Consider the following 9,832-nt stretch of genomic DNA (forward strand, 5'->3'; position numbering starts at 1 on the left):
CACTGCCATCATTCAATCTGTCCTGTCTTCATCCATCTCAGTGTGGTTTGGCTCATCCACAAAACAGGACAGGTCCAGACTGCAACAAATAATCAGGAATGCAGAGAGAATAATCAGGGCTGACCTTCCCTCCATCCAGGACTTATACAGGTCAAGGGTCAGGAAAAGAGCTCGGAAAATCTCTGCAGACCCCACACACCCTGCACATAAACTGTTTAGAATACTACCCTCAGGCCGTCGTTACAGAGCACTGTTTACTAAAACCAGCCACCACAGAGACAGTTTCTTCCCCCAGGCTGTTTCTCTGATGAACATTTAATAGAGTACAGAACAACAGCATACAGATGTTGCAAATGCACTTTTTTTATTAGATATGTGCATATTGTATATATGTACAGTGCCTTGCGAAAAGTATTCGGCCCCCTTGAACTTTTCAACCTCTTGCCACTTTTCAGACTTCAAACATAAAGATATAAAATTCTAATTTTTTGTGAAGAATCAACAACAAGTGGGACACAATTGTGAAATGGAATGAAATTTACTGGATGTGTCAAACTTTTTTAACAAATAAAAAACTGAAAAGTGGGGCGTGCAATATTATTCGGCCTCCTTGCGTTAATACTTTGTATCGCCACCCTTTGCTGCAATTACAGCTACAAGTCGCTTGGGGTTTGTCTCTATCAGTTTTACACATCGAGAGACTGAAATTCTTGCCCATTCTTCCTTGCAAAACAGCTCAAGCTCAGTGAGGTTGGATGGAGAGTGTTCGTGAACAGCAGCCTTCAGCTCTTTCCACAGATTCTTGATTGGATTCAGGTCTGGACTTTGACTTGGCCATTCCGACACCTGGATACGTTTATTTGTGAACCATTCCATTGTAGATTTGGCTTTATGTTTTGGATCATTGTCTTGTTGGAAGATAAATCTCCGTCCCAGTCTCAGGTCTCTTGCAGACTCCAACAGGTTTTCTTCCAGAATGGTCCTGTATTTAGCCCCATCCATCTTCCCATCAATTTTGACCATCTTCCCTGTCCCTGCTGATGAAAAGCAGGCCCAAACCATGATGCTGCCACCACCATGTTTGACAGTGGGGATGGTGTATTCAGGGTGATGAGCTGTGTTGCTTTTATGCCAAACATATCGTCTTGCATTGTGGCCAAACAGTTCAATTTTGGTTTCATCTGACCAGAGCACCTTCTTCCACATGTTTGGTGTGTCTACCAGGTGGCTAGTGGCAAACTTTAAATGAGCCTTTTTATGGATATCTTTGAGAAATGGCTTTCTTCTTGCCACTATTCCATAAAGGCCAGATTTGTGCAGTGTACAACTGATTGTTGTCCTACGGACAGACTCTCCCACCTCAGCTGTAGATCTCTGCAGTTCATCCAGAGTGATCATGGGCCTCTTGGCTGCATCTCTGATCAGTCTTGTCCTTGTTCGAGATCCTCACTGAACGTCTGGAGTGAGTTTGCTGCACTGAAAGTAAAGGGCCCGAATAATATTGCACGCCCCACTTTTCAGTTTTTTATTTGTTAAAAAGGTTTGACACATCCAATAAATTTCATTCCACTTCACGATTGTGTCCCACTTATTGTTGATTCTTCACAAAAATTTTGAATATTATATCTTTATGTTTGAAGCCTGAAATGTGGCAAGAGGTTGAAAAGTTCAAGGGGGACAAATAATTTCGCAAGGCACTGTATTTATGGACATAAAGATATATGCAGAATATATCTTATAACACAAAAAAGAAACCCAGAAAGCCAAGTGTACTGGAGTCAAACTCCTTGTTTGTTGTATGTACAAACTTGACAATAAAGCTGATTCTGATAATGAGGAGGCTCGATTTCTTCTGTTCTGTGGATAAAGCACAACATCATTTCCTCTAGAAAATCTCACCTCTGAGCGACATACAAGGCCAAAAAGGGACTGAACTGTTTTTTTGTTTATTTGGATGTGGACTGGTTTCAGTCCTACATAAGCTCAGAAAATATACACTGCTAGAAAAAATAAAGGGAACACTCAAATAACATCCTAGATCTGAATGAATGAAATATTCTCATTGAATACTTTGTTCTGTACAAAGTTGAATGTGTTGACAACAAAATCACACAAAAATCATTAATGGAAATCAAATTTATTAACCAATGGAGGCCTGGATTTGGAGTCACACACAAAATTAAAGTGGAAAAACACACTACAGGCTGATCCAACTTTGATGTAATGTCCTTAAAACAAGTCAAAATGAGGCTCAGTATTGTGTGTGACCTCCACGTGTCTGTATGACCTCCCTACAACGCCTGGGCATGCTCCTGATGAGACGGCGGATGGTCTCCTGAGGGATCTCCTCCCAGACCTGGACTAAAGCATCCGTCAGCTCCTGGACAGTCTGTGATGCAACATGACGTTGGTGGATGGAGCGAGACATGATGTCCCAGTTGTGCTCAATCGGATTCAGGACCCAATGCTAAACCGGTCATGCTGAAGGATGTTGCAGGCAGCAGATCGCTCTCCACGGTGTCTCCAGACTCTGTCACGTCTGTCACATGTGCTCAGTGTAAACCTGCTTTCATCTGTAAAGAGCACAGGGCACCAGTGGCGAATTTTCCAATGCTGGTGTTCTCTGGCAAATGCCAAGCGTCCTGCACGGTGTTGGGCTGTGAGCACCACCCCCATTTGTGGATGTCAGGCCCTCATACCATCCTCATGGAGTCAGTTTCTAACCATTTGTGCAGACACATGCACATTTGTGGCCTGCTGGAGGTCATTTTGGACACTACGCTGACAGACACAGCAAACCTTCTTGCCACAGCTCGCATTGATGTGCCATCCTGGATGAGCTGCACTACCTGAGCCACTTGTGTGGGTTGTAGAGTCTGTCTCATGCTACCACGAGTGTGAAAGCACCACCAACATTCAAAAGTGACCAAAACATCAGCCAGAAAGAATAGGTACTGAGAAGTGGTCTGTGGTCCCCACCTGCAGAACCACTTCTTTATTGAGTGTCTTGCTAATCACCAAAGATTTCCTCTTGTTGTCTTTTCCATTTGTACAACATCATGTGAAATTGATTGTCAATCAGTGTTGCTTCCTAAGTGGACAGTTTGATTTCACAGAAGTTTGATTTACTTGGAGTTATATTGTGTTGTTTAAGTGTTCCCTTTATTTCTTTGAGCAGTGTATTATTTAGGGATGCACCAAAAGGAAACTTTGGGTCAATACTGATATCCGATATTAATATTGCTGTTATTGCCAACTGAAAATAAAAATATATTGTACATATTTCCCTAAACCTTTGATGCAGTGAAAAATGACCACACCGCTGACATTGCTTCCCTGCTTCAGGTAAACACCCCACAGTCCAGTGCTGCTTCCTTATCACAATCACAAAGCCAACCTTCTCCCCCTTCTGAAACACATCCACAAACGGCATCAAGATGGAAATAAACATTGGTTGTTAATATTGGCCTGGTTTAATTTATCGGACCGATACAGATGATAATGCTGTGCTATATTGCACATCCCTACCTTTTTAATTAAACTTTTCCTTAAAGTTTGTCAAATTCAACATAACAAAATCTCTACGTTCTCCTTGGAAAGCCATGTTGTACATTCTTGAGAGTGCAAAACCCTTCAGACATTAACACACCACCCCCTGTGATAGATATCTGCAATGCTCCCAACATAAAGCTGCTCATTTCCATTCCTGGGAAATTTTACACAGCAACAAACTAATGGTGGTAAAAACCACAAACTAATGTATTTTATTAATTATATTGCGATTTTATGTGTCTGACGAATACAAACTAGTACATAATTGTGCAGTATAAAAGGATAATAACAAGGTTTACCCCTGAGTCAATACTTTGTAGAACCACTTTTCCCTGCAATTACAGCTGCAAGTCTGCTGGGGTTGGAGTATGTTTCTACCAGCTTTGCACATGTAAAAACTTTAAGACTTTTTCATTTGTGGGTTTTCTTCTTTGCAAAATAGCTCAAGCTCACTCAGATTGGATGGTAAAGCATCTGTGAACATAGATTTTCATCTCTTGCCACAGATTTATGTAGATTTGTACATGGAATTTGAGAGAGTCATTCTAACACACCAATACGTTTTTATCTAAACCCTTCCACTGTGACACCATTGTATTTAGGTCCATACATCTTCTCTCAGAACAGCTTCACTAAGCCTGCTGAAAGAAAGCATGCCCACAGAATGATGCTGCCACTATGGGGATGGTGTTTTCAGGGTGATGTGCAGCACTGACGGGCTTTCAGACCAAATGCGGCATAAGCTCCACTGCACCCTGAAATCCATTAATTTCTATCACATGCAGACAACAATGGTTTTGCGCTCCATAGAGCAAAGTGCAAGTGTGAAACTCCCATCTCGGCATGACAGAGCAGAGCAGCCGGTCAATGTGGAAACAGAGCTTCTTCATAAGCTCCAGACAGTTTCCTGGATCCTAAGGTTTTATGATTTTCGCTCCCTTGTTTTTTCCCTTCCTCTCCGTCACACAATACCAGATTTACTTCTATTCTTGCCTTTAGCACAAGAAACAAATGCAGCTTTACAGATAAAACACAGCATTAGCTACTTGCTACTTTTGAAAACTCCACCTGTTTTGCACTGTTCCATCGGCGCCGTGTTCAGTTTGGCTCTGCAGCGTACGCCGCAGACTCTCGCGGAAAGCTCAGTCCATCCAGCATTTGGTGTGAAAGCCTGTTAGTGTTCTGCCCCACATTGGGTTTTGCATGTAGGCCAAAGAGGTCAATTTTGGTGATCTGACCAGAGCTTCTTCTTCCACATGTGTGCTGTGTCCCTTACAAGGCTTATAGTGAACTGCAAGGACATCTTTTGTCTTTCTTTTTGCTACATCTTCAGACATGCAAGATTTGTGGAGTACACGATTAATAGTTGTCCTGTTGGCAGATTCTCTCACCTGAGCTGTGGATCCCTACAACTCCTCCAGAGTTACCGTAGACCTCTAGGTTACTTCCCTGCTTAATAATGCACACTATAGATTGTGGTGGTAACATGACAAAAAAAAAAAAAGAAATTCAATACTTTTGCATCCTATTCTGGTTCGCAGGAGTGTAGAACGTATCCCAGACGTCAGAGTTACACAGAGATAGCTGAGTATGGGCTATCACATCCACAATCCCTGATTTACTCAAGTTGTATATCTTTGTACTGCAGGGGGAAATCTGCTTGACAAAAAGAGACAAACTCAACAGAAACTGTAGCTCTCTTGCAGCATTTTATGGATATGGGAAGAGATTTCGCAGTACTAGTGAGATACAGCCCTAGCTGCTAAAAAAGAAATAAAAATAAAATAAGCTATGATACTCAAGGCAGAAGAAACAAATGGTGCTTAGAAACATTAACCAACTACCCAAGTGGCTGTACTTAAAAAACTATTTAATATGTAAAAAATAAAGTGCGTACATATGGATGAGATCTCTCTCAAACACTAATTCCTAAAAAAAAACAACGAATTCCTTCTTTTTTAAGGATATTAACTGTTAAGCTTTTCTGCAACCAAAAAAAAAAAATAAAATAAAACATCAGAGATTATTCTAAATATTTTGCAAAAGAAGGAACTGACAGCCTGCAGGTTGTCTTCAACAGCCCACTCCCTCCCTGGAAAGAACAGCCCTGCATGCTGGCTCATCTCAACTCAGCAGTTTATTTATAACAGCCCCACAGTGAGTCTGCTCCTCAGAATATTTCGTTGTGCAGACTGCATACACCTGTCCTGAAATGCAGGACTGCACCGTTGTATGACCTACCAGCTGGATAGGGGCATAAAGTAGCAAAGCTGCATAACTCCGTGCCTGCTGCAACGATATGATTACTGTTCGCTGATTTTTACTGGAAATCTCCGTTTGTACAAACACCTGGCATGGTCTCAAACCATAAATATAAAGAACTTTGCAAACTTGCAAAGCAGAAAGTGACAAAAAAGACAGAAGCCCTTTTCAAGACAGGTGAGCCCACTGGACCGTGAAAACTGAAGGGATGCGAGAGGAAAAGACCCGAGGCAATTGGGGGGAAAAGCTTGTAGTTTTCTCAGCTGGGACAGCAGAGGGGTGAGGTAAACTATGGGGGGATGGAAGGAAATGAGGGAGGGCCTAGGCAAGCTGGGTGACCTGGGCCTTTGTTGGCAAATGGTGGGAAGCAGCACCTTGGCCTCTCACTTTGAATGCTAAGCAGCAGAGCTTTTGTCTGGCAAGCACAGCAGCAGACCCATGCGCTGGGTGTTTCTCGGACAACCAGGAACAGACAAACTGTGTGTCCACACACACATGCCGTGCAGCACCGCCGTCCCTCTTAAACCTCCATGCATCTCAGGACTCCATAAACACACACATTCTCCAAGCAGGGACTCCAAAATGCCAGAAGCCCCGACCAGTCGCAGAGCAGCTTGCTCCCACACTCCTGACCTCAGAGGGCAAGGCAGAATAAGAGGTCAGACGAGCAGCAACACTCCAAGGGACACTTTCCTCGACATGCTAAATTGAATTCAGTGCAGTACCGGGTTGTGGTTAATAACACCGGGTTCAACAGAGAAAAGCTGGATCAGCCAACCCACAAGAGGGTCCCAGCACAAATTAGAGAACTTTATTTTAATAGCAATTATATTAATTTCTGTCAGTTCTGTCTGATGATTTATGAAGTAGTTTAGTATTTAACACCTAATAAAAAGTAAGACTGACTGACCAATTTTTTTTATCTGCATTGTTGACAGTGTTATTTTTCAACAAATTTACTATTTACTTATTTTTTTGTTTTCACACATGACTATTAAAAGGCGGGAATAGTTCAGTATACTTAATGCAAGGCCTGAACCCTTAAATTATTTAACTTCTGAATAGTGCACAGTGAGAATTATTAAAGTAGAACACGCTGATGCATACATTTTTACTACATGTCAACTAAAGTTTCAGAAATTCGGAGTCCCATTTGTGTTTATTAAATTGTTCGCAACGGCATGATTGTAACTCTGCTCTTTACAGCTAGATTGGTCACGGTAAAACCCATGTCCACCAAAAACTAGTGGTGGGCAAATCAGGCTTTTCCTGACATATATCAAGTTTTTAGAGGTCTTGCCTACTTTTTTCTAAGGACTATAAGTTCTTTGAGAAGCTGTAAAAGTGTGATAGAACCTGGAGGAATTACAAGATTATCCACATATGTGCATCAAAGCATATGTTCCTAATCTTTATCTGATTCTTATTAAACTCAAAAAATCATTTATTTAAGGAAAATATATATATATTTTTTTCAGTATTTGACTAACTGATCACTGATTAGAGCTCATAAAAAGATGATAGTCAGATTCCGGTCTCTGGTCGGCTGACTAGCGCATCTCTACCACAAACCCATATGCAAATGGTTCAAAACACACGTGGGAACTTAGGGTTGACTGAAACTAAGAATACATTTTAAATACTATTTATAACTTGTGAATACACCTTCAGCTTTTGGCATTCATAATCTGGCAATGCCATTAAAATTGCTAAAGCACTATTGTTTCAATTAAGTATCCATTTATCCTTTTATTTGACTGCTAACTAAATTCCCCATTTGATCTAGGAACAGGAGACCAATACCTATAACTGGGTCATAAATGGTTGAATTCAGTGTAGATTTCACAAAATTGTACAAAGAAAAAAGGTGAACTGATTTAGTGTTTAAGATTGGAAAAATAAAACATTTCTCCACCTCAGCAAGGTAGAAATAAGACCAGAGCATGTTCAGCAGCTCTGCATTGATGCTCCTAACGTGTAAGTGAAAGTAGGTTGGAAGATATAAGTCATTTCAAACACCTTGAGTCAAGACAAAGACGAGATACACCAGATAAAGTTGTTTCGATTACTCATCTAACCTTTGGGCAACTCGAAAATATCACATAATTGTGCACAAATTATTAGCGGCAGAGAGCTTTGCACTGGTACCTGCTACAACCTGGTACTCAGTGCCCTTTGAGATATCAGCAACAGAAGGTGGCTGTGATTCAGGGTGGCAGGGAACCAGGTTGAGGTATCGCATGATGTCAGATCACAAACACACATCGTTCTGCCAGTAGCAAGCAGAAGACATAAACTTAATCCTCTCTCACTCATACACACTACTGATACCACGCTGTAAATAAAACAGGAGGTGACACACCAACCAGGGTGACTTCACGCCACAGAAACTAAGCTCAGGTAATGTTAGGCCACCTCTAAGCTAGTTCTAACATTTAAGAAAACATTTTTAGCAACAAAAGCTAAACAAGTAAGGATATATATATATATATATATATATATATATATACAAGATAGATAGATAGATAGATAGATAGATAGATAGATAGATAGATAGATAGATAGATAGATAAACCCATGCAAGTGTTTTCTAAAGTCCTCAACTGATGGTGCTTTAAGAAACCGAACCTGTCACACCAAACCACAGATCTACCTCTTATCACTCTCTAAACTCTGTCAAGTGAGCACTCCATGAACCCTTCAATAGCTACTCTGTTTTTACAACATCTAAACAATCCCTAAAGTCCAGGCCTCATACTAGCCTGAATTAGCTCATTTAAACCATTAAGCCACAGGTCAGGGCGCTGAAATGGATGACGCCCATCAGCTCTATAACATAGCATCCTGTGACCAGAACACTCGCCAGACACAGGGTCTGCCCTTGCTTTAGTTTTATCTACATCAGTGCCTTTACGCAGCCGAGACATCTTGCTAGTTAATGATCAGCAATGAACAAAGCCGGTAACCGGTGTGAGCAAACTGACATAGCTCACCGGTGATGGAGCTTTTCTTATACCACATTGTGCAGATTATTATTTTTTTTAATTATCCCGCCGTCATGGTTCCGAGACTGACATATAAAACGCATATAATAAGACAATGTACTGAAACCGCGTCAACTCCCTCAGATCAACCTGACATCTGTTAGCTAGGACAACCGGCTTGATTAGCTAACATTAGCACACTTAGCAGGCTAATTGTACCCTCCCCTCCCAGCTGCCTCCAACCGAAACCATCATCCCCACATCCAACCACGGTTATCTTCCGACAATCAAAACGCAGGGTCATTTATTGTTAGAGGAGAGAGTAAAATGCATACATAATATCCAATTTGTGTTACCCATGTGAAAGGATACGGAGGTGGTGGTACAGAGCCAGGCTGAGGAGCTGTTGGGGCTCCCGGCGGTAGAGACACGGAGGTCAGGGTAGCTCGCAGTTGGCTCGACGGAGAGGGGCCACTTCCAGGTCCGCTAACTGCGACAGCGGCGGGCTTAGTGACCACTTTCGGTGGCAAACTCATCGCAGAAAAAGAAAAAAAAAATCAAAAAGAATACACTAATAAATACTGATCTAAACAAAGCTTAGCTTGCATTCATATAGCAAGCGTAGCTGATCCTGAAGCAGGCCCCAAATCCCTTTAACGAACTGGGATAACGAAGCTCGAATAGCAACACAAACGTATTTTTTTCATGGAAAGTCGCTGTTCGGATCAGCGGTGCTATTCATGAGGACGGTTGGGAGGTTTAGCCTCCCTCGTCCGCCCGGAACCTCTGCGGATCCGGTTCGGTTCGTTTCTTACAAACGAAACAATCGCCGCGGTCTTCTTCCTCCTTTGGCGATCTACCTTTTCTTCTCGGCAAATATGTTTTCTATCATTTTTTTCTCACAGAGATGGGAGACTTCGCCAACATGGCGTTGCGGCCGCTTTCAGCAGTCCGGGCAGGACAGATGATTCGGCAATCCTCGGCCAGTTACGGAGTCGCTCGGCTAATCAACTAACCTTCAATCAAACACAAAC

General features: G+C 41.9%; 1 protein-coding gene across 13 annotated transcripts in view; it reads right to left on the minus strand.

Annotated features, from left to right (window-relative positions):
• eif4g3a (eukaryotic translation initiation factor 4 gamma, 3a) overlaps positions 1-9,765 on the minus strand; it is a 68,741-nt gene extending 58,976 nt beyond the window's left edge. For 8 of the 13 annotated variants that reach the window (XM_047347249.1, XM_047347247.1, XM_047347242.1 and 5 more), the window contains exon 1: positions 9,171-9,764. In XM_047347249.1, the coding sequence (XP_047203205.1) occupies positions 9,171-9,334 (164 nt within the window). In that variant the 5' untranslated portion in view covers positions 9,335-9,764. Of the gene's footprint in view, positions 1-9,133 lie in introns of all 13 variants that reach the window. The other 5 variants (XM_047347250.1, XM_047347238.1, XM_047347243.1 and 2 more) reach the window with 3 other exon arrangements.
• Between the last annotated feature and the right edge of the window lie 67 nt (positions 9,766-9,832).

The sequence above is a fragment of the Girardinichthys multiradiatus genome, chromosome 20 (genome assembly GCF_021462225.1).
Source record: "Girardinichthys multiradiatus isolate DD_20200921_A chromosome 20, DD_fGirMul_XY1, whole genome shotgun sequence".
In the NCBI taxonomy this organism is placed as follows: domain Eukaryota; kingdom Metazoa; phylum Chordata; class Actinopteri; order Cyprinodontiformes; family Goodeidae; genus Girardinichthys; species Girardinichthys multiradiatus.